Source organism: Hyla sarda, chromosome 8 (assembly GCF_029499605.1).
Source record: "Hyla sarda isolate aHylSar1 chromosome 8, aHylSar1.hap1, whole genome shotgun sequence".
Lineage (NCBI taxonomy): Eukaryota > Metazoa > Chordata > Amphibia > Anura > Hylidae > Hyla > Hyla sarda.
The window spans coordinates 151,946,102-151,971,948 of record NC_079196.1 but is presented as its reverse complement, the minus strand read 5'-3'; the positions used below and the strand labels follow the sequence as shown (position 1 = coordinate 151,971,948).

The 25,847-nt window shown below is 42.2% G+C and overlaps 1 protein-coding gene across 5 annotated transcripts in view; it reads left to right on the top strand.

Annotated features, from left to right (window-relative positions):
- The window catches only part of MRTFB (myocardin related transcription factor B), a 389,460-nt gene that overhangs the window by 338,346 nt on the left and 25,267 nt on the right, over positions 1-25,847 (top strand). For 3 of the 5 annotated variants that reach the window (XM_056536176.1, XM_056536174.1, XM_056536175.1), the window contains 6 exons: positions 11,239-11,355; positions 13,693-13,940; positions 15,053-15,200; positions 16,618-17,604; positions 24,245-24,376; positions 24,865-25,023. In XM_056536176.1, the coding sequence (XP_056392151.1) occupies positions 11,239-11,355; positions 13,693-13,940; positions 15,053-15,200; positions 16,618-17,604; positions 24,245-24,376; positions 24,865-25,023 (1,791 nt within the window). The remainder of the gene's footprint in view (positions 1-11,238; positions 11,356-13,692; positions 13,941-15,052; positions 15,201-16,617; positions 17,605-24,244; positions 24,377-24,864; positions 25,024-25,847) is intronic. The other 2 variants (XM_056536177.1, XM_056536178.1) reach the window with 1 other exon arrangement.

Here is a 25,847-nt window from a genome sequence, read left to right as displayed (position 1 = left end):
ACGCCTTCTGGCCTGATACCTCTGTTACCTGCTATGCCGCAATAAAGAAAACCTATTATTTGCAACATATACCCAGTGCCGTGGTGTTCTTCCTATCTGAGCTTCTCTCCAATATATTCCATAGTATTGTAAGATTGTTGTATGAACATTGTCATCACTCAAGTCCTTGTCCCCAGTACAGCTTACTGTCCAATTTTCCTATCTTATTTACACATAAGAGCGAATTACATTGAAACCAATTGATCTGTCAGTATACCTTGTCTACTCTTGTTTATCTGCAAACATAATGCCGAGGTTGCCCTAGGTTAGCGTTGAACCTAGGACCCCAGCACTGAAAAATGTATATGCCCCTCTGAATGTCTATATGAGAGAGAGAGAGAGAGAGAGAGGGAGAGATTAAAAAATAATGTAAAATCGCTTTGTTCCTGGTTATTGCACTCATCACATACACATTTAGCTTGGCCCTGTGTACAATTTATTGCTTCAAGTAGAGGGGTAATTTGCTGTTAAACATTTCGGATGTCAGAGGCTTAGGTATGATGACTTCTCCCATGTCATGCACATAGGTAAAAAAAAGGGGGGGAATTTTTCTTGCAGCGCTGGATCCAGACTGTTGTAAAAAGACAAGGCTCTTAAAGGATATAATCAAATAGCATTTATTAAAAGCACGTCAACGCGTTTCTGGCCCGGAGTGGGCCCTTCCCTTCCTCAGGACAGGGGCCCACTCCGGGCCAGAAATGCATTGACGTGCTTTTGATAAATGCTATTTGATTATATCCTTTAAGAGCCTTGTCTCTTTACAACCGTCTGGATCCAGCGCTGCAAGAAAAATTCCCCGCTTTTTTTTAAAACTATTTGCACTACTACTACCGATGACTCCAGTGAGCGTTCGGAGGGATTGCTAGCTGCAGGATCCAAAGACCCATTTTACATGCGAGAAAAGGTGTTGTGCTCTGAGCGCAACATCACAGGGTGAGTGAGATTCACACCGTTTTTCATTATTATATTGCTCTATTGTACTTCACTAAGGGCGCGTTCCCTGTTTTTCCTTTATTTACTATATTCTGCCATGTCATGATTTTTAAGCTTCTTTCGTACCCCCAAAATTGTAAATCACATTGAAGCTGTAAACCAACATGTATGTAATGTGTGTACTCTCTGAATTTAAAACCTAAGTTAAATTATTAGAAAATAACACTTGTAGCTAGTGTAGATAATATGACAGTACAGGAATATGGGTGCACTACTGTGGTAGATGTATACAATGACATTGGCTATCCCTCAACACTGATGTTAAAATTGAGACATTCGCCAGTATATCCTTATATGAAGGACACACCAGAGCCCGCACACCAACGCCAAGGTTTCTCAAATTGGTGCGAGACCGAACGCTAATCCTACCTGTGCTTGATAAGCTAAACAGGGGCCAGTGGGCAATTACGGCAGCATTCGGTTGACTCACAACTTCCTCCCAGATACCCTCCAGCGTGACTGAGCACACATACAATGGGAGGAGGGAGGCAAGCTGCAAGCCCCACCTGAGTTGGCTAATATGGGTGCCTGGCCTCACAGGTGCTACCTTAATGCTGCCTTGTAGATATTCAAGGCGCATTAATTTTGGAGTTTACACACCTCCAAATATAAAATTTAAACAAACAACAAAAAAACGTGGTCTCAAGTGCCTGGAGGTGCTCAACCCCAAATGCGGTTGTGCATTTATACTGGGGGAGCAGATCCTGCCCTTGTAGTCCGTTGCTAAGGGCGATCCCCAGCATAAAAATGCATACAATGGAGGATGCCTGCAGCGGACTACAAGTGCCACAATAGAATCCTACACCAGATAAACGGTGTGGATGTGTAACAATTAGAATACAATACAGAAATATGGGTGCACTACTGTGGTAGATGTATACAATGACATTGGCTATCCCTCAACACTGATGTTAAAATTGAGACATTCGCCAGTGTATCCTTATATGAAGGACACACCAGAGCCCGCACACCAACGCCAAGGTTTCTCAAATTGGTGCGAGACCTAACGCTAATCCTACCTGTGCTTGATAAGCAAAACAGGGGCCAGTGGGCAATTACGGCAGCATTCGGTTGACTCACAACTTCCTCCCAGATACCCTCCAGTGTGACTGAGCACACATACAATGGGAGGAGGGAGGCAAGCTGCAAGCCCGGAGTGGGCCCTTCCCTTCCTCAGGACAGGGGCCCACTCCGGGCCAGAAATGCATTGACGTGCTTTTGATAAATGCTATTTGATTATATCCTTTAAGAGCCTTGTCTCTTTACAACCGTCTGGATCCAGCGCTGCAAGAAAAATTCCCCCCTTTTTTTAAAAACTATTTGCACTACTACTACCGATGACTCCAGTGAGCGTTCGGAGGGATTGCTAGCTGCAGGATCCAAAGACCCATTTTACATGCGAGAATAGGTGTTGTGCTCTGAGCGCAACATCACAGGGTGAGTGAGATTCACACCGTTTTTCATTATTATATTGCTCTATTGTACTTCACTAAGGGCGCGTTCCCTGTTTTTCCTTTATTTACTATATTCTGCCATGTCATGATTTTTAAGCTTCTTTCGTACCCCCAAAATTGTAAATCACATTGAAGCTGTAAACCAACATGTATGTAATGTGTGTACTCTCTGAATTTAAAACCTAAGTTAAATTATTCGAAAATAACACTTGTAGCTATTGTAGATAATATGACAGCCTTCTGTATTCAGGAGTTACAAAATATTATTGTAATAGACTGAGGGCTCTCTTAAATAACATATTCTCCTGGTGTATCCCCTTCCGTAATGCATATTCATCCTAAGTGGGCATTACCTTCAGAGGCATCACAGGAGAAAATAAGGAGTGGGGCGCAGCAAGGGCCACAAATCATTTGAAAAGCAGCTACAGGGGGATAAAATCAGGTTTATTTAGTTGTTTTGAATACGCTCCACTTCTTTAGAATAATATTTCCAAAAACAGAATACCCATTTAAATGAATAACTACATAAAGTCAGTATAATCTCCCTGAAGGTTTCTTCAGGGTATTTTGTTTTCCTACAAAATTGGCCCTAAATAGGAAAATTACATTGTGAACCCCACTGGAGACAGCGGCTGATGTCCGTGTTGACATTGTACAGTGCTGTGGGTATGTTGGCACTATAGAAGCAAGAAAAAGTGAATAAAGGAAAAGGATATACTGTACTCCTGTTTTCTGATAGTTATAGTGCTGCCTTACCGTATAGTCCTTTGCTTTATTAATAGAGTTAAGTGAATCTACAGGATTCACTTATTCTGAAACTAACGAATCAGCCGATTAATTTAGTCTTGTTAAAGTTTTTCCGCTTTCCAAGTCCACGGACTCCCTGGAGAAATCTGGAATGAAACAGTCCAGAGTCTCATTGCAAACCATTCCAGGGTATCAGAACACTTTGAAAGCGGAACTACTTTTACAATACTAGATAGACAGCCATTTCATTAGATATGGGCTCAGCAAATGTTAGTGTAGATTCACTAAACTCCGTTTATGACCTAATTAGAGGGGATAAGGATGAAAGAGAGAAGCTCCAGTCATTAGTATGAAGAGGCTGAGGAGAATTGATTCTACCAACACCTGTATTAACATAGACAGTTCATAAAGAGAAGACCGCAGCCGTCACACTCTCGGGCACTGCACTCCAGAGCACATAAAGCATGGGTCTGCGGTTCATAGGCAAATGGTCAGAGGATCAGAAATTGGGTGCTCAACTTTTTAGAAACAGTAGAAATATGAAAATTTCACATCCAAATGAGAACAGAAAGATGGACACTGTAGAGGCCAGACGAAGCACCTGCTGGTGAGAAATTGTTGTATGGCCATGATTCCCATCTGTAATGTCTCTCCGCTGTGTCTTCATGTAAAGTTTTATACAAAATAAAGTAGATTTGGACAGAATGGTGAGTGCTCCATCTTACTTTTCTCTTTTCCATATGAAGCATTGCCATCTGCCTGTGATATTAAGTCCTGGTAATTGCTCCAATCACACTTTAATTAGAAAAGTAAATACACACAGCATCATTTGTGGATAAGACATTCAGCAAGGGAGCCTTCAGCTGGCCTTACTGTTTTTCTGTCTTTAGAATTAATACATTGTAATGTTCTCCAAGGGATTAATTAGCCACATGCTTGTTATGCTTCAATGTGTCAGTCATGAGGAATGTCTCTCTTGGAATTTCTGTAAAAATAAACTATCTCATTTAAGTCAAGTACAATTCACTACGGTCTCTTACCTCGCTCATAAATGCCCTGACCTCACATATCACGCACAACCAGTTTGTGAATTATAAATAAATTAACATGAAATATCAATGGATTTTGAGATAACCTGCATGAAGACTCTTAACAAAAGTGTGTTATGTATTAATATCATACCTATGTACTTATGAGGATTAGATAGTCAGTCCCGACATACCCTTTAAGTAATAAAATCTGATTCGTGATGGCATATTGCTCAACCTCTAGAACCCCCTTGACAATGAAGAGGTTGGAGATCTGCAGTTTCTCCACTGTTTCCCCTTGCACAGCAGCACTTCCAGACACCCAGTTGTGCAAGGACTAGCACATAGCCCCATTTACTTAACTGAAGCTATGCTGCAATTCCCTAGAACAGTGAGTGGTCGAGTACCCCTGTGCAGGCAGAGACTGTAAAGGTTGTGTGGTGCTGATGCTACGCCGTAGACCCTTTATTCTCAGAAAGGGTAAGGGACCCAGAGGTTGGAAAAAAGTGAGGCTTGTCTGTCCTGAACCAACAATTTCAGATGTTTGAGATTCTCTAACTGAACGGATTTGCACAAAGATACCTTATTCACAACAGTTATGTTCATTTAGCCGACGGTTATCTCTCCTGACCTCTCTATACACATGAACAGTTAGCACAGCTGAACATTCATGTGTTTTCTGTGGGGAGTGCTAAGGTGTAGCCAAATAGTTCTGAATTTGAGGTGGACTTACCTGAGGTCTCAAATTATTGCAAATGTATTGTGTTATCCCCAAAACGGGGGCATAGGTAAGTGGGGTCATAAAATAAGCAAGGTTTTTAATGATGTGCCAACGTATTGGTAGAAAGTAAGCAAACAAAGTGAAAGTGTAAGGAAAAGTGTCTAATATGTCCAGCAAAAAATATCAAAATCATCACATAGTACACCAATAAATACGTTGAATACAGTTTCTGCTTGTCATTTGTACTTTTATATGAAATTCAGGATGGTATTATTAAAACTGCCCCATTGTTTGTACAGACTGTCTCCTCTATAGCGCAGATGCCTTCATTATCCAGGGAAGTGACATCTACTAGTACAGTACATGGCCAGACCTCCCTTGTCCATTTCCAACACTGAAAACATTTGTTGTGCAATGTTCAGTTTACAAGAATTCCAGATTAACAGGATTTGCGGAAATGGGCGGCTGTAATGTTTTTTCTCTGTATTTGGTACATAAAACAAAGTCCATAAAACCAGTAAAATAAAATGCAGTTGTGGTAAGGATAAATAACATTATTGGGTTTCTGCTATAAAGGCGTTACAAACGGTAAACTAGAACAGGTAACTATTATTATAATAACCATGTAGTGCTGTACATATATTGTACATGGCTATGTTGTCACTGCAGAATTCTATATTTGTGGTTTGCTAAACATAGCAGTGCATACATTTATTAAAGGTTTTGAAACATACAGAAAGGAGTTAGATGTTGATCTTATGTATAATGAAGAGTTAAGCAGCTTTCTAAAACATTCAAGTGTTTACATATACAGGCTGTACGCCAGTCCTAATCTAGTTCTGTTTTCAAAGCTTATTGATTTGTTACAATGTGCAGCCAGTTTACACTGTACAGTATAATTAATAAACCTCAAATGCAACGTTTAGATTGGTTGCCACGTTATGACTAAGCTTACCCTGCTTATTGCATGATACTGACAATGACTCCCTTGAAATTTTAGATTTTTTTCCTGCTTTTTATGTAGTGAGCAGTTTAAGAAAGGGTATGTTTAGACTAATGGAAGTCACACTGACACAGGAAATTACATGTGCTCGTTTCTACTTTGGAATAAGGATATATTTGGGGTTGCTCCCATGATTATCCCTCTGTCAGTATAAAAATGGATACCTAGGAATGTAGCTCACCGCAGCACACGTGCCGGACGGGACCTCCCTTCAGTTCTGCAACGTCTGGCAGAGATTAAAACTTTCCTTCGACAAAGAAAGTGGCCCTCAGCCAGTCCGGCAGGAGAGCTTGTCCCTACAGAATTTAGACCCCCTAGTGCTTCCAAGAAAGATCTTTCACGCTTTAAATGCTGTGCTGACAACCCTAAGCCAGAGTCCTTTTTAGTGTAACAAGGATTACTGCAGAAACATACAAGGATTCAGTGTTAATTACCGACACTCTACACATTATCGTGCCTAGTTTTATTCCTGAACTTGTGTTTGTGTGTGTCCTCTTCTGTTTTATTGTTTGTATTGTTTTTCTTTTTGATTAATACTATTTTTGTGTTTGTTATGTAATGTATTTTTTGGCAGATCAAAGTGGCCCAATCAGCCGACGAAACAGCATTTGCTCATTCATCAGTTGATCACTAGCACTATTACACTGGGCAAGATTTGCCTGTATGGCAAATAATAACCCCATGTAATAGGTCCCTTATTAATTAAGATCACTGCTCTTTTTATTCTTAGGAGTCCAAAGGACAATGTCACTCAGTAATCGGATCAACCACTAGACTCCTAGGCATGGAAAGATCAGAGATATTCATTGACATATGATATGAGTAATACTGAATCTTTTCCCACAAAGACACATATAAATCTAGTCAGCCCCTGCTGCTTTATAACATGATGCTGGTAAATCAGACTTCATGTACAAGGTTCCTTTTAAAGGCGCAATTGCAATTTTCCCAGCCTTTAACTTCAAATTTTTGTATTTTTAACTAGCTGAGTACCCGGCGTTGCCCGGTTTTTCCTTCCTAATCCTTGTTGGGGAGAAAAAATAAACAAAGGAGGAAGCTTTTGACTTCATATTCCGTCCTCATATATTGTTGTCATATCCCGACCTCCTATCCCGTCATCATATCCCGACCGCCTATCCCGTCCTCCTATCCCGTCCTCCTATCCCGTCCTCCTATCCCGTCCTCCTATCCCGTCCTCCTATCCCGACCTCTTATCCCGACCTCTTATCCCGACCTCTTATCCCGACCTCTTATCCCGACCTCTTATCCCGACCTCTTATCCCGACCTCCTATCCCGACCTCCTATCCCGACCTCCTATCCCGACCTCCTATCCCGACCTCCTATCCCGACCTCCTATCCCGACCTCCTATCTCGACCTCCTATCCCGTCCTCCTATCCCGTCCTCCTATCCCGTCCTCCTATCCCGTCCTCCTATCTCGGTCCTCCTATCCCGGTCCTCCTATCCCGGTCCTCCTATCCCGGTCCTCCTATCCCGGTCCTCCTATCCCGGTCCTCCTATCCCGGTCCTCCTATCCCGGTCCTCCTATCCCGTCCTCCTATCCCGACCCATAATATGTGTACCAGTTATTGAAATATCTCCAGCCGTACAGAAGTTATGTGGGAACATACATTTCCCATTGATTTGCATGGGACTTTAAACAAAAACCCAGACCCTCACAAATGGGGTAGTGAAGGGTTAAATTAACTTTCCATTTTTTTAGTGGATATATAAGTAACATGTGACCAAGTATTATCGAAATATCTCCAGCCGTTTTGAAGTTATGCAGTAACATATATTTCCCATTGACTTGTATGGGACTTTAAACATAAACCCGGCCCCTGGCAAATTGGGGTGAGTAAGGGTTAAATTACCTATCCTATGTTTGTTGTTGACATATAAGTAACATGTATGCCAAGTTTCATGTTAATATCTTTTAGCCTTTTGAAAGTTTTTGTGGAACATACATACATACATACATACACATACATATATACATACACACACACACACACACGTTGAGTTTTATATATATAGATAGTTAATTTTGTGAGCTGGGGTTTTCACACTGGTTTTAAAACAGGTCTAGTATCTATTTAAAAATATAAATATTTTATTAAATGTATGCAAAGTAGCACTGTTCAGAATGAAAAAAGCTTGTTCTCTGGTGCTACCTATTGGAGGTAGCATACCGTTAAGTCATTGCTTGACTCCTTAGGGAGACTTGAAATATGACTAAGGGTTATGGGGGAGATTTATCAAAACCTGTGCAGAAAAAAGTTGACCAGTTGCCCATAGCAACCAATCAGATCGCTTCTTTTAATTTTCAGAAGCCTTTATATAAAATTAAAGAAGCAATCTGATTGTTTGGTTCGGGCAAGTGGTCAACTTTACCTCTGCACAGGTTTTGATAAATCTCCCCCTATGAGTCAAATCAAAAAAAAACAAATACCGGTCTGTAAACAGATGTTGCTGCACCTCATCTGTACAGAGCAGGGTGCTGGCTGGCTGGGAGAGAGGCCTTCAGCATGAGTCTGATGGGGTAATTCGTCTCCTTGAGACAATAAGACGCCCTACACCAATAGGGCAGTCTCCTCTTTAAAGGGGTTATCCAGGAAAAAACTTTTTTTTTTTTTTATATATATATATATATATATATATATATCAACTGGTTCCAGAAAGTTAAACAGATTTGTAAATTACTTCTATTAAAAAATCTTAATCCTTTCAGTACTTATGAGCTGCTGAAGTTGAGTTGTCCTTTTCTGTCTAAGTGCTCTCTGCTGACACGTGTCTCGGGAACTGTCCAGAGTAGAAGCAAATCCCCATAGAAAACCTCTTCTACTCTGTGCAGTTCCCGAGACAAGCAGAGATAGCACTGTTGCCAGACAGAAAAGAACAACTTCACTTCAGCAGCTGATAATTATTGAAAGGATTAAGATTTTTTAATAGAAGTAATTTACAAATCTGTTTAACTTTCTGGAGCCAGTTGATATATAAAAAAAAGTTTTTTCCTGGAATACCCCTTTAAGTAGTTCTGGAGGAGAACTAATTAGAATCATTTTCCCCATAAATTGTTATTATAATAAGTTTAAAGTGTAGCTGTCCTTAGCAAAAATCTTTTATATATTGTAGATAATACCATTATTTGTAAAATTGTAATATATATTGGTTAAAAAATGTATATATATTTTGAAGTGAAAAATGCTGCCCCTGCAGCTATTGCCTGGGTATCTCTTTGAGGAGTCCAAATACAGGAAATGAGGGCTGGACAAGTAGGGCTCTGTGCAGGCTCCTGGCTTGTCAATTATCCTGATGTGTGGATCGGGAGCATGTCATAGAGCCTCAGTGCACAGAGCCCTGCCTGTCCTCAGTGTACAGAGCCCTGCATGTCCTCAGTGTACAGAGCCCTGCCTGTCCTCAGTGTACAGAGCCCTGCTTGTCCACATTGTACAGAGCCCTGCTTGTCCTCAGTGTACAGAGCCCTGCTTGTCCTCAGTGTACAGAGCCCTGCTTGTCCTCAGTGTACAGAGCCCTGATTGTCCTCAGTGTACAGAGCCCTGCTTGTCCTCAGTGTACAGAGCCCTGCTTGTCCTCAGTGTACAGAGCCCTGCTTGTCCTCAGTGTACAGAGCCCTGCTTGTCCTCAGTGTACAGAGCCCTGCTTGTCCTCAGTGTACAGAGCCCTGCTTGTCCTCAGTGTACAGAGCCCTGCTTGTCCTCAGTGTACAGAGCCCTGCTTGTCTTTAGTGTACAGAGCCCTGCTTGTCCTCAGTGTACAGAGCCCTGCTTGTCCTCAGTGTACAGAGCCCTGCTTGTCCTCAGTGTACAGAGCCCTGCTTGTCCTCAGTGCCCAGAGCCATTCTTGTCCTCAGTGTACAGAGCCCTGCTTGTCCTCAGTGTGCAGAGCCCTGCTTGTCCTCAGTGTGCAGAGCCCTGCTTGTCCTCAGTGTGCAGAGCCCTGCTTGTCCTCAGTGTGCAGAGCCCCGCTTGTCCTCAGTGTGCAGAGCCCCGCTTGTCCTCAGTGTGCAGAGCCTCAGTGTGCAGAGCCCCGCTTGTCCTCAGTGTGCAGAGCCCCGCTTGTCCTCAGTGTGCAGAGCCCCGCTTGTCCTCAGTGTGCAGAGCCCCGCTTGTCCTCAGTGTGCAGAGCCCCGCTTGTCCTCAGTGTGCAGAGCCCCGCTTGTCCTCAGTGTGCAGAGCCCTGCTTGTCCTCAGTGTGCAGAGCCCTGCTTGTCCTCAGTGCGCAGAGCCCCGCTTGTCCTCAGTGCGCAGAGCCCCGCTTGTCCTCAGTGCGCAGAGCCCCGCTTGTCCTCAGTGCGCAGAGCCCCGCTTGTCCTCAGTGCTCAGAGCCCCGCTTGTCCTCAGTGTGCAGAGCCCCGCTTGTCCTCAGTGCGCAGAGCCCTGCTTGTCAACACACACACATTTTAACCAATGTATATTACAAATACTAATGACAGGTACACTTTAACCAAATTTGTTCATTCATAGGTAATCCCCTCATCCTCACATGTTACAATGTCATTATAAGAACAAAGATCCTGGTCTTTGGGCTCTTCTTAAGATAGCTTAGATTCGGCTCCTTGTCACTTTAGTATATACAGTATAAACCTAACATGCAAAGTGCATTAACTATTTATATATCTGTATACAGATGGTGGATGCAAATTAGTTTTTAAGAAATTACACACATGACTAATTCTAGGACATTACTGATGTTTTATGTTTGTTAATTTATTATAATTATTGTTAATGATTAGCATCTAAAACCATAATGTAACCCATGTGTCACTTGCATCATGATGAAGTACAATGATTATGTAAAGAAAATGTCTTGCATGTGCTTTTCATCTGTGTCTTGTCTTCATGTCTTTGGCTTAGTTACTTACAGTATGTATTATAAAAATCGAGTGGGAAGACCTTTCTACACAAAGAGGAACATTTAGTAATTCTTGCATATGAGTAATGTCAGTTCCGTTTGTACAAGGCTACAGTATGGTCTTATTAGCTTGCCACAAATCTAGACTGCAGGTGGGGTTGTTTACAGTGTGATCTACAGTTGCCATACGTGCAAAACACATTCATGTCAACTACATGCAGATTGTATAGAATAGAACATTTTACTTATTTCTATTAGGGCTAGATTTGTTTTCCTTATGCAAAGGAGAAATCTTGAAGAGATTCCAAAATGAATGCCTGTATAAGTTGATTTACCACATTTCGGACATCAGGTTTATAACTAAAAGTTTTCCTTTCAGTGCCAAGCAGTAAGTTCACCTCTGCCAGACTTTTTCAAGCCTGTTCCTGCCGTTGAACCCCCTACACGATCCCCTGTACCAACTACAATCTTGAAGCCTGGGCCAACACTGGTTAAGGTAAGGTCAATGTATATATCTCATAAAATGGTGCCATGTTATATAATACATCTGGGACACAGTCATAAAATGCCAAGAAGTACATTGAAGAGGGTGGTGGCAATCCATAGTATCAATCCATGCATGCCTAATGATGGTATGATGACTGTGACAGGGAGAAAGCTGCGCTGGTTCATTATACCTATAAGAAGTGTGACAGGCAAGATTCCTCTCTCCTCTTGCATACAGGAAGTATTTTTTTTTTATTTTCTTCATCCCCTACAGTAGTAGTACATGTGAAACAACACATTTCAGAAGCATGGATAAGTTTTAGGGGTTGATATCTAGCTAGGAAGTACTCTGCAGTACAATCTAGCCATGCTGTAAAATGTCCCCAGCTAAAAATGGAAGGAAAGTCAGTTGAAGATATAGGGAACCATTATGGGATAGATACCCAGCTGAAGGTGTAGGAATCCTGGGTGTGGTGGATCCCTGCTGAAGATGTAGGGATCCTGAATGGAATGGATTCCATCTGAAGGTGTAGGGAGGGAAAAGGATAGTTTCTTATATCTCTGTGAGATTACTGCAGGGCTTTTTTCAGAGGCTTGTAGAATGTATAGCAAAATACATGTTTTCTGGGGTTATATGCCCAGATTGATTTTTAGGTGTAATGTCCTCTAAAAAGGGGTGCTCCAGGTAATAATTGCATATACACAGGATATGTCATGAATATCTGATAGGTAGAACAAGGGTCCTATTGCACCCGTTCATAGCACCACTTATGCTATAGAAGTCTGTGGAAGTTATGGAAAGATCCAGGAATGCAGCATAGTGTACAAGGAATACACCTTTTAATGGTTTGTTATCTCAAAACATTAGACTCTACCTTGACCATTTCTCAGCTTTAAGGAACACTATACATTTGTCTTCTGAAAATATGACCGAACAGAGAAAGAGCAGAACATGTTACCATGGCACTGCTCTGAAAGCAAAGTAGTTATGTTGTTGCTTTTGTAATATTTAACCAAAATGTAAGTTAGCGTCCTTCATGGGGTTCTTAAGCCACACATATAAAAAGACTCATGCTCATTGTCTGTGGCTTAGTGCTTGAAGGACGGCATCAGTTGACACTGCAGCTTTCTCCAGCGCTAATATTTGTTAGCCTTGAATGGAGAGAATAGAAAAGCCTGCAGTTTTTTGTTTCACAGGAAGTAGCAATATTTATATAGAATAAAACAATAACTAAGGTGAAAATGCCAGATTTATTGTTCCGTATGAATGTATTGAATAGAGTTTAGCAGAGTTGAATGGTAGTGGCAGGAGGCATAGGATCTGCATTACTATATAAAATGTTTATCCTAAGAGAAAATATTTATTTTCGCTCCGCAATCACAAAAAAATACAAGTTTTCAATTGGAATAATATTAAAATAAAAAACTTCTGTGTCTAGATATTGCTGTTAAAGGCTTGTTGTGGCACCCCCTGGTGCTATATTGATTCCCTTCTTATAAGCTGCTTTTAGTGCATTGTTGTTTATTGTTTAGCTTGTACAAGAGGAGAAAATCCCTTGTACAAGAGGATTCAGGTGATGGTGAGCATGTGTGACCATTAAAGGGGGATTCTATCCACAGGATAGAGAATAAGTGTCTGATTGCGTGGGAGTCGGACTGCTGGGACCACCGCAATCTTCTGTACATGCCCTGTTTACTTGCCTGTCCATGGCACGCTTTGGCTGCCACCTTCCTTGACGAGTGCAAGTGACTGTTCGTTTAGCCAATCGCCGGTCGCAGCAGTGTCCCCCTGGCTGGCTGAGAGAGAGGAGAGGATTTCAAGGAATATGCAGATCATCCACACATGCAGCAGCTCCAGATGATTGAAGAAAAGGAGAGCCAGCATTCATGGGTACCTGAAAACTTCTTGCCTTTATTCAATTAATTTAAAAGTCCAGATACAAATTTAGAACTTGATGTGTTTCGTGGCACATGATTAAGTGGGTTGCAACGAAACATGTTAAGTCCTTGTTTTCCTGCCTTGAGACAATGTTGTGTTTGTATCTGGACTTTTAAATTAATTAAGTAAAAGCAAAAAGTATTATGGTATCTATGACATGCTGTATCTCTTTGTTCTTTGGTTTATACATGAGCCCTTGCAGTAAGGTAAATAAATATTTGCATTCCAGGCATGTTTTGGATTCATTCTATCAATAGTTCATATGAAAGGAATGGTCACTGGTCACTAATTCCAAGGGACTGGTGATTTCTCTGGATAAATGGTGCAGGAAGTACTGCTACTGTGTGAGGTATACTGTATGTGCTGTATGATCTGTAATGGTAACATGTCGCTTGGCTTTCCAAACAGCAAAGTCAACCAAAGAATGCAAATGACAAGCCACGCAGTAAGAAGTCAAAGGAGCCCAAGCCACGGGTAAAAAAGCTAAAATATCACCAGTATATTCCACCAGACCACAAAGGGGAAAAGTTGGAACCGGAGATGGATTCCAATTATGCCCGTCTCCTGCAACAACAGCAGCTCTTTCTTCAGCTCCAGATTCTGAGCCAGCAACAGCAGCACTACAACTACCAGACAATCCTACCAGCACCGCTCAAGTATGTTGTAGCACTGGAGAACCCCTTCACGCAGATACCTTTGGCCAGCCTCTTTAATCTTAACTTACTAAAATAAGATCCCTTTGGCATTTTCTCAATATTTCACTTACATTTATACGTACTGCACTTATGCAGAAAGTTGACATTAAGATGGGGAATTTTGATAATCCAGTATGCGGAGACACCAAGGATTATGAGATTTTCTGGATCATTGAATGTTTTAATATTAACTTCTAGTCTTCGGCCCCTACCAATGCATTTCTTATTCTGTTGGCCAGTTATTTTTCATCTTCGTTTAGCTTTAGGGCTGTTTTTGTTGGATCCTGGATGAGAATAAACACTACACTGTCACATTCTAACTAGATGTAGACTATTCCTATATACATTATTACAGACATCTTTCTATATAGGGGACAGATTATTCCTTATTTAGGGAGACAGGAATAAACTGTTTTTTTTTGTTTGTTTGTTTTCTGTTTTTTAAATAAGCTTAATAGGTTTTTCATTTAAATATGAGGCTGGGGCTGTATAGAACTTGACGCTGCAACTTCAAAAGATATCTGTCATCAGTTTCACCTGCTCTAACCTGTTGATACAGACAGGTAGTGCTGGTGACACCGATGACAACAATATTTACCTGATTCCCATTCTGTGCTCTGTTCTCCAGCTATCTTCTTCGGTATCTTACATTCCGGGGCCAACTTGGAGCATGGGCGGACTTAGTGACATCACTACTGCTGTTTGCTAGGACCCAGCAGATAAGCGGGAGCGGTGATGTTGGGAAGCTCTGGAACGGAAGATACTGAAGAAGATAGCCAGGGAACTGGAGTACGGAACGGGATCAGGGAAGTATGGTCATCAGTGTCACCTGCACTACCTGTCTGTACTGACAGGTAAGTGCAGGTGAAACTGAGGATACATTTCCTTTAAGGATTGGACTCCACAGCAGCACAATTAATGTGCAAGGTACTGTGCAGTCTCCAGGACAATATTTTCAAATTTTTGTACTACAGCATTCAAGCATTTCATCAAAATCACCTTTGAAACAGTTTAAAAGTGAATGTGATAAATGTAATTTCACAGCAATTGATGTTTTGTTCTTCCTTCTTTAGGACTTTAAATGACAAACCAAACAATGGAAACTCCATAACTAGCAATGTGACTACCAGCACTTCATCGGCCCAAAACACTACCAACAAGCAAAACAGCATCACATTCAAAAAGGCAGGACCGCTACCTTTTAATCTGGATGATATGAAGGTAATGCAGAAGCATATAAAAAGTATAAACAGAATATATAATACTTAAAAAAAAAGTAGTGTAGACAGTAAAGCAGGGGAGGGAGAAAGCAACCTTTTAGCCAGTTATTTGTCTGAGCTGACCATGCACATCAGATAACTGTATTGTGTATAGAGGAAGACAGAATCAGTATTTTGTATTTTAACGTGCCCAGTTACTTGTCACTTCAGGGTAAAAACACTGTCAGAGATGTATTTTTGGGGTATTCAGGAAAGATGTCAACTAAAGATGCTTGTTTGGTTGAGGCTGAGTCCACATTGCATTTTGTGTTTATGTTTAATGTGCACATTTTTATTCACTTAGGATAGTATTTGAACATACTCGATTCTCAGGGTAGATTAGCTGCCACCAGAGGTGGCTGGCAGCAGTTTACTCAGCCAAGCTATTTAATGGATATAGCTGACTGCTATTTAATTTGTAAGGCCAGCCTAATGCTCATTTATGTTAGATTAATTCTGACAGCTGAAGACATTCCGCAAATCCACAAATGCCGGTGTTCTAAAGTTTTCTGCAAGATCAAAGAAAATTCTGAGATGTTGCTGAACTGCGGCACACCTTCTCTCTCCTATTTTCTGTGCCGCGCCCTAGCTGATCTTCCATCTCGCAGAAAAGTTTAGAGTGCACATAGTGGGGAAGAGAAAGGAAGAGGTCACTGACAGCCAGCGGTATTTTTTACAATCTTGCCGAAAACTTTGGAGGCACAAAGCGGGGAGGAGGAGGTAGAAGGGCACTGACATCTCTGCTTTTTGGTAAGATAGTAGAAAACTCAGCTGGCTATCAGTGCCCCCCTTCTCTCCTTTTTCCCAGTATGTGCCTCCAAAGTTTTCAGCAAGATCGTAAAAAATGCTGTTGGCTATCAGTGCCCTCCTTTCTCCTATTCCCCACTATGTGCGCTCTACACGGAATATCAGCCACGGCACAGCAAATAGGGGAGAAGGTGTGCTGCAAATCAGCAACATCTCAACAGCTTTCTACGATCTTGCAGAAAACTTAAAAACTGGTTTAAAAAATTAATATCCCTTATTCCTTCCCAAACCTGATTACATCTTACAGCAAAGTTCTTAGAAGCCGTATTTTAATAACCATGGAGGGAAAAATGATTAACAGACTTGTCACATCTTCCTGTATAATCCTAGGAAGGCAGTCAAGTGTTCAGTCTGGTTTTGTATATTTTTCTGGTTGCCATAGTTAAATTAAGCCGGATTTATACATAATACAATCACCTATCACTCAAGATTAAATGTAGCCTGAGTGATATGTAAAATAAGTACATACTGAGCAAGTGGACACCTTCACCTTGAGCTACTAGAGATATGCAAGGAGTAATAAGTACTTTCCTTCGGTTTACCTTTCTTTCTTTCAAACATTTTATTTGTAGGTTGCAGAACTGAAATTGGAATTAAAACGAAGAGGCTTGCCAGTATCTGGGACAAAAACAGATCTCATTGAACGTCTGAAGCCATACCAGGACCTAAACAATAATGGTGTTAGTGCAAACAGTGCCACAATTGTAACCACCACTACCACCACAACGGTACCCAATAGTGGTGTGGCAGATGAGGCTATAATGGCATTTACCACTGCTGCTGTTAGTAACTGTGCTCCCACTTCAGAAGTAACCTCTACTTCAAATGGAAACAGCCAGCAAACTTTGGATGGTATCAACTCTCCATTACCCATGTCTCCTGCCCCTTCTGAACAATCCAACTTCAGTACTGAAGACACTACCATGACAGACACTTTTGCAGAGATTATGACCATGGTGTCTCCTTCCCAGTTTATGAACACCTCACCTATGAAGGTCAACATAAATGAGGATAGCATGGGGTCAACCATTGTAACCACTACAAACATGGACTTAGATGCTGCGGAGAAGGACCGCAAGCTTCAAGAAAAAGAAAAGCAGATTGAAGAGCTCAAACGGAAATTAGAACAGGAGCAGAAGCTTGTGGAAGTCCTGAAAATGCAACTCGAGGTGGAAAAGCGTGGCCAGCAACAACCGTGCTCTAATGTCCTAGTAAACGTGGATCAGAAGCATTTCAATGCAAAGATTAAAGAAGAAAACATGTCTGACTGCCAGAATTCTACCCAAACTGTTCTGAGTGGTCAATTGATAGGACAACCCACAGTGACCTCCAGCGGCCAGAGTATCATTGCCAACAACACTTTAGTCATCAAACATGAAGTTCCTATAGCCAACCCTGAACATCAAAATATTATCCAGCAGTTTTATGTGACATCTCAAAGAACACCTCAAACTGCAGTGGTGGCTCAGCCACAGGCATTACTGACTACACCGACTGCTCAGATTCTGCTGCCTGTCTCCATCAAAACCGCCAATGCAATGCAGCTGTCAATGGTTCAGGTGTGTTTTCTGTGTCTTATTGTACAAAGGAGCAGTTAGTACCTTAATATAATATAGGGTATTCATGTAATCTTTTGTATATCTTTTTAGGCTGCATTTATGGGCAAGATAGACTGTTTATTCATTAATGTTCTGAAAAACGATAATTTCTGTAGTTTCAAATCATATATTGTTTAACCTCTGGTTGCATGCAGACTGTCTAAGTTCTATTCCATCCTTGGTTCTTTTTGGTAATAATGATAACACATAATATGAATAGGCTGTTGCAGTCAATCTATGTGCACCTGTCTGGTAGAAGTAAGGGTTAACCACCCTATTGAACAGGCGCACTAATTATGTGATGTTTTATGGTATGGAGGAAGCAGAAGTGACATAGGGACCGGCAGAAGCGGCCGCGAAACGAACGCTCATTGTCCCGTCTCTTCTCTATCCCCTCCCGACATGTGAAGTGACCTCTTGTTGGGAATAAATGGAAGAAGCATGACCATCGTGTGCCGTGAGTTTTTCTTACCTTAAAGAGGTTTTAGTAGGTTTAAATGTATTATTTTCCTATTGTCCTCAGGCTGAATAATAAAATAGCAAACCTTTTAAGGGTACGTTCACATGAGCAGATGAGCAGATCCCCAGCGCGTATTACGCTGCGGATCCGCCGCTGAAGGACTGCCTTTACAGGTGCCTGCCCGTGCATGCGCAGTATACTCACACATCGCAGCTGCTCTCAGCCTAGCTCAGGGAGCGGCCGCGATGTGTACGAGTACACCGTGCATGCGCGGCAACTTACACATGGCGGCAGTGTGTCTGCTCGTAGGGGCATATTGCCGCTCCGAGCAGGCACATCTAAAGGCACCCTGTAGGGGTCCTTCAGCGGCGGATCTGCAGCATAAAATACACTGTGGATCCGCTCGTCTAAACGTACCCTAACTCACCTTCCTCCGCTCCCTCGTTGCTCCAGTATTGTGGTGCCCTGTCCGTAGCCGGTAACTCTAACTGCTTTTCCCCGTGCTGTAGGGGAACTTCTACAGCCGGGAAAACTGACAGTGCAGCTCACCAATCATTGGCCAAGATGGGACACCGATGAGGCAATTGATTGGCTAAGTGGTGCTGTCACATCTATAGCTTCGGCCAGCACCGAACCCTAGCTACAAGGGAGCAGAGGAAAGTGAGTAAAAGTGTTTTTTATTAGGTAGGCTGGGGACAATAGAAATATAATAAATTGTACCGGACAACCCTTTTTAAAAAAAAATTCCAAGCCTCCTTCATTATAATTATATATATATTTTTTTTTAATGAAAATGGCGTTTCAAGAGCACATTTTCCTATTCTAGGTGTTTTCCTATTCTTTTTCCTACTGTGAGACTAGTGTGTGGTTTCAGTATAATGATAAAACTTCAGAACACCAGTCTGCTCTGCACACTCCTACCCTGTGGTTCATCCACACAGCTGTTTCCCTTAGAGACTGGAGGTACTGAGTGTGTACGGAACAACCTAAGGATGGTTGCACCATGCATGCTTCTTACATTAATTAGTAGACTTGAAGAAAAGCATCATGGGAGGCAGGTATGGGATGTCAGCTGAAAACACAAGCTTATTGAGTACCTTGCATTTAGGCCCCCTTGATGTATGTGTGTGTCGTCCGGCTGCGTTTCCCTCGGACGTTATAGAAAAAGCATCGTAAGGAGACTGAATGATCCCATTGATTTGAATGGGACCGTTCACTTTCTTCCACCATCTTAATTTGGATGTTGGACTGTGGAACACACTGCATGGGCGCCGGACAGGGGAACGCATCTTGCTTCATTCCCTTTCCTGGCATACACAGTTAATGAATGCCGGATTATAAACAACTGATGCTAACTGATGCAGTTCTGTCATCAGTTGCGGCAAGTTTTGGTTGGTTCACTGAGCCAGACACCGGACATATGTGAACCCAGCCTTACATGTTTAAGGGGAACCTGTCACTTTGAATATGCAGTGTAATGGGCAGACATCATGTTATAGAGCAGAAGGAGTGGAGCAGACTGAGTTTTATGGGGAAAATTCCAAAATAACTTGTCTTCTATTCACATAAATCTCTGCTTGTTCTGGTCTAAGTAGTCAAGTGGGGAGTCCTACTCTCCGCAACATGACTACTAAGCCCAAAATAAGTAGAGATTGCATGAGTAAATGACAAGTTATCCTGGAACTTTTCTCTCAAAACTTTATATTAATCTCCTCAGCTCCTCCTGCTCCATAACATGATGCCTGCAGATTGAACTGAATTTTCAGTGTTCCTTTTAAATCAATGGTGAATAGACTTAGGCATTCTTCAGGGGTGTGGAAATTTAAAAAAAAACTACTTGTCCAAGGGACTAAAGCGGAACACAATCTACTTGTCCCTCAAGAAAATCCACTTGTCCTGGTAGATGAAATAATTTTCAACCAAAATAGTCTGATCCCCCCACTAGACCACCAAGGATGGATATAAGATCCTTTAGACACTGCTGACAGCGGTGATCTAATGGTTAATAGGTGATCGCAGCATGCCAGGATATTAGCGGGGGAGAGCTGTAGCTCCTCTTACACCCCAGACAAGCCCAGAAAAGTCTAGATGTAACTTTTTGATCACCTTATAAAAAATGTCTCATATGAAGTGACCAAAAATGAACAATTCTGGACTATTTTTTACATTTACACCATTCACCGTACAGTTTAATTAACATTATATTTTAATAGTCTGGACATTTCCACATGTAGCGATACCACTTATGTTTATTTTTGTACATTATTTTTATTTAAAGAAAATTGGAAACTTTTATTAGGAAAGGGGCTTATTCACATATATATGCACTTTTTAAAATATTTTAATCACTATTTTTCAGTCTCAATAGGGACTTATGTGTTACTGGGGGGGGGTTCTGCTTCTCCAGTTTATGTGCTGCATTTTGTGTCAGAAAATGCTGGAAGTTGCATTTAGTTACTAGATAACTACAACTCCCAGCATGCCCTGATACAGCCTATGGTTGTGTGGGTGTTGCAGCATGTTGCACTGTATAGTAGTATAGTTAAGGTTATCATGTAACATGCTGGGAGTTGTAGTTTTGGTTTGTGTCAGCTGCAGAGCCATAGGATGTGTCAAGGAATACTGGGAATTTCAGTTAGTAACTACAACACCCAGCATGCCCTGATGCAGCCTATGGCCCTGCAGCTGACCCGAACCAAAACTACAACTCCCAGCATGTTACACTTAATAGTTCAACAGTTTAGGTTATGGTCCAACATGCTGGGAGTTGTAGTTTTGGTTCGGGCGTGTTTGCATATATCCGTGGGGCTCTTGGTTGGCGGGTGAGTATGAAGGGGGGGATTCTGGGGGTGCAATTTAGTGCAGGTGCCACTAAAAATAAATAAAATTAGATGGTACAACTGCCCTAATGCCCGACGTGACAGTCCGCTCCTATACAAAACATTCATGCATACACATCATACATGCACCAGCCACTGCCCCCATATCATACATACACCAGCCACTGCCCCCATATCATACATACACACACCCCCGCTACTGCCCCCCCCACATCATACATTACATACACTTACACCATACATATACACCATACATATGCACACATCATACATACACCTGCCGCTGCCCACCCCACATCATACATCACATACACACACATCACACTTAGACATCATACATACATTATAAGTTACATACACATCACACATAGACAGACATCATACACACATCACACATACACTCACACCATACATATCCACCAGTGTTTCCCATCCAGGGTGCCTCCAGCTGTTGCAAAACTACAACTCCCAGCATGCCCAGGGCATGCTGGGAGTTGTAGTTTTGCAACAGCTGGAGGCACCCTGGTTGGGAAACACTGATATACACCGTACATATACACACATCACACTTAGACATCATACACACATTTTACATTACATACACATCATACACACATCATACATTACATACACATCACACACACAGACATCATACACACATCATACATTACATACACATCACACACACAGACATCATACACACATTATCCATTACATACACATCACACAGACAGACATCATACACACATCATACATTACATACACATCACACAGAGACAGACATCATACACACATCACATATACACTCACACCATACATATAAACCAGTGTTTCCCAACCAGGGTGCCTCCAGCTGTTGCAAAACTACAACTCCCAGCATGTCCAGGGCATGCTGGGAGTTGTAGTTTTGCAACAGCTGGAGGCACCCTGGTTGGGAAACACTGATATACACCATACATATGCACACATCATACATACACCTGCCGCTGCCCCCCCATCATACATTACATATGTATGGTGTGAGTGTATGTGTGATGTGTACACATACACTCACACCATACATATACAACCACCCTTCCTGTCGCCTGTATTCTCGGCCTCCTCACCTGAGCCGCCATGAGTGGACATCAGAGCTGTAGTCCCGGCCGGTGTGAGATGAGATTTCCGTCCTCCCCCCCCCCCCCCCCCGCTCTGTGTTTTCCCCGTGCAAACAAGCAACCTCCCCGTGGTGGATTAGGTCCTGTGGAGACAGATCAGGGGGAGGGGGAGGGATAGAGCTGTGTGTGGGGGATGGATCTGTGCACGGAGCTGTCTACATCCTCTCTCTCCCCCTGCTGTGTCTTCTGAGCTCCGTCCTCCATCCTCCGGGAGGGGAGATAAGGGGGCTCTGCAGTCAGCTGGAGGCCGAAGCCCCCTCCATACACTCTGAGGCCGGTGTGAGGTGTAGACTTCCATCCGCTCCTGCGCCTCACACCGGCAGTAAAGAAAAATAAGGGGGAAGTCTGTCTGTCCCTGCTCGCCCGATACAGGGCTAAATCTATAAACAATTCACCTGCCCTGTGCCCAAAACTACTTGTCCCGGGCGTCGGGCGATAGAATTTCCACATCCCTGATTCTTACTTCTTAGAGGTGAGTTACAATATGGATCCCAACTATATACATGAGAGAAAGAATCACTTGAGGGGAAATACATATTCAACATTAATGAATGTGTTTCACCCATGGCTTCCTCAGGGAGTACTTGTTTGTTTTAAGCTATTGGAAGTTATTGTAATAAAGCTTGTGTGGTTTTGATGAATGTATGTGTATATATATATATATATATAGAATTAACTATAGTTGTTTAATATTTTATTATTAGCCGATGAAAAAGAGAAGCCAGCATTAGTTCCCCCTTAGTTTATGTTCAGGGCACCCTACCTATGATGTTGGTCTATTTTGGACTCCATATTATTCTATGCTATTGGTCATTCCTGCTTGCACAGGCAAAAATGAGGATTTCTCTTGTTTATATATATCTCTTGTAGTAACATGTATTCCCTATGAAGATGCTTAAAGGGGTAGTCCAGTGGTGAAAAACGTATCCCCTATCCTAAGGATAGGGGATAAGTTTGAGATCGCGGGGGGTCCGACTGCTGGGGCCCCCTGCGATCTCTCTGTACGGGGCCCCGGCTCTCCGCCGAGATAGCGGGTGTCGACCCCCGCACGAAGCGGCGACTGACACGCCCCCTCAATACATCTCTATGGCAGAGCCGGAGATTGCCGAAGGCAGCGCTTCGGCTCTGCCATAGAGTTGTATTGAGGGGGCGTGTCGGCTGCCGCCTCGTGCGGAGGTCGACACGCCCCCTTCCCGACGGCTGTCGGGGCTCCATACAGGAGATCTCGGGGGGCCCCAACGGTCGGACCCCCCGCGATCTGCAACTTATCCCCTATCCTTAGGATAGGGGATAAGTTGCTCACCACTGAATCACCACTGGACTACTCCTTTAAGGATGATGTATCCAAGTAACAACTTGTCTTAACTTTGGTCACAAGGATTAATGCAACAAACTTTTAGCATACAACCACATTTATAGAGATCTAAATCTTCGTATTCCCCATGAAATAACAAATCTAGAGCAGCTTTTCTCTGTGTTATGCTAGAAAATTATGACTGCCAAGTGGGTGTTACTAATTGGGAATGTGTCTCTACCCTGTCTGAGACCAAACCAAAGCTAAGCGTGCAGGTACACGCCTCAAACTGATAACACCCAGCTGGCCCTTATCTCTTTATTACATCCTCCGTGGCACAGTTATGATTTCTAGAGCTCAAATCGGCTGCAATGTGCGCATCCACTACTATGGCCTGCACAATCCTGTTCATAGTCAGCTATTGACTACGTTTGGGTCATTTTCCGAGCGCCTCCAACTTTGGACTTTTGAAAATCGTTGTCAGCCACGTTTTTCAGTATGAGTCTAAAGTTGGAGGCGCATAGAGAATGACCCAAACGTAGTCACTAGCTGACTACAAACAGGATCGTGCGCGCCATAGTTGAGAATGCGTCCTTGCCAGTCAATGCTCACATACAGTTGGAGCTGATTTAAGCTTCAGAAATTGTATCTGTGCCACAAAGGCACTAATCGTCATGTGAAGTGGCCTAATTGTGATGTGAACGTGGCCTAATCATGATGTGAACACGGTCTAAGAATTTCTTTGCAGTAAACTTGTTTTCTGTGCCATGTGTCCAGAATGAGCACATTTCGACTAAAATCTGTATTTTTTTTTGTACACAAAATACTCATGTTTGTTTATAATCTTTAGGCCCCACCACAAGTACCAAGTACATCTCAGCCTTCAGCTCTGAATTCCACCCCTGCTACACTGGTCCAAGCACCATCATCTCAGAAGGCTCCAGCACAAGAGAAGTTTACACCACAAATGCTTAACCGAAAGGTTTGTGATTCCTATAGACAACATATACAAACAAGTAACATTATATACTGGTGTAAATGGTTATCTAAAGATTGTACTGTTGTTCACATCAAGATTTCTGCATTTGGTTTTTATTTTCATGAAAAGCGTATTACATATTATGTCCAGCAGGGGGAGATAGTGTATTCAGTACTTTATTACAAATGTAAAATTACAAACCGAGACACTAGTCAGTATTACATTTCTTTTTTCTTTATTCAGATATACAGTGCTATCTGTACTATGCAGAAAACAGTTTAATGTGTTTGGATAAATGTACACATACAAAAATACCAGCAATGCACCTTTCTGACAGCAGCAGCTATGCTGCTCCCAATCTTAGAAAGGGGGTCGGATGTGTAGATAAATGTAGGCGGAGAGCCTCTTTAGTAGCCACATTTGCTGGTGTAATTCTAAAGGTTTATCTGTGTATTGGGATAACAGTTTTGTGTTGTAATTCTTAACCCTAGGTCTGTCCACCTGCAACTTCAAACAACATATTTTCATATCCAAAAAATCCAGTCACCTCGGTTCCTCCATCATTCAACAGTAATGTACTGACTACTTCCCAGTCTGCAAGAACACAGCAAGCTTCCCCTGTACAAAATGGGTCAACATTACTTCATGAGGTTAGACATTGCTTCCATTGTGACAGGCTTTATTATTTGCTGCTTGCTTACAGGGTGATTCTTATTGCTTATTCTGAACATACACACCAGGCACATGCACATTTGGTTTTTTAAAGCCAGTTGCATTCACAATACATGACCAACTTTTGCTTAAATGGAAAAGTTTTTCCTAATAAGTGCTATTACCTATGACAATACATCCAGCATTACATCACTGTATCGGCCAATCCCTTGGCACAGTTGTAACCTGTGGTCCATCATGACTTTCAATTTTCTTTTGGATTTCAATTCCACATTGGTTTCAAGATTTGTCCTTGCTGTCAATGAATAGAAATGTTTACAGTCTAAGGTAGGTTTCACACAGGTTTATTAAGGCCACAAGTCACAGCACGACCTGATGACCTGTACTGACAGCTGTCGGTTTAGGTCATCAGACCACAGTCAGGACAGACTTGTGGCTCTAATATGCCCATGTGAAACAGACTTAAGGCTCTGATAATTTGCTGCTCACACAGGTTCATACCTCTTTAAAGTGTCACCCACCCAATCTTAAAGGGGTGCTCCGGGCAAGTTAAGAAAAATAAAAATGTCCCAAAGCCACCACAATATCTGTTCTGTGTCCCCTGTAGTTATCCATGTGATTTTACCAGCTCCTTTAGCCCCTGTTGTCTCCTGAATATTCTTTTTTCCTTGCTTTCAGCCGAGACTACAACTCCCAGCAGTCAGTGCAGCTCTGTGTATTGGCTGCCAGCCAATTACTTTTACTATATGTATGTATGCTGTGTTTTTGTAGAAACAGTGATCAGCACACACTGTACATGTCT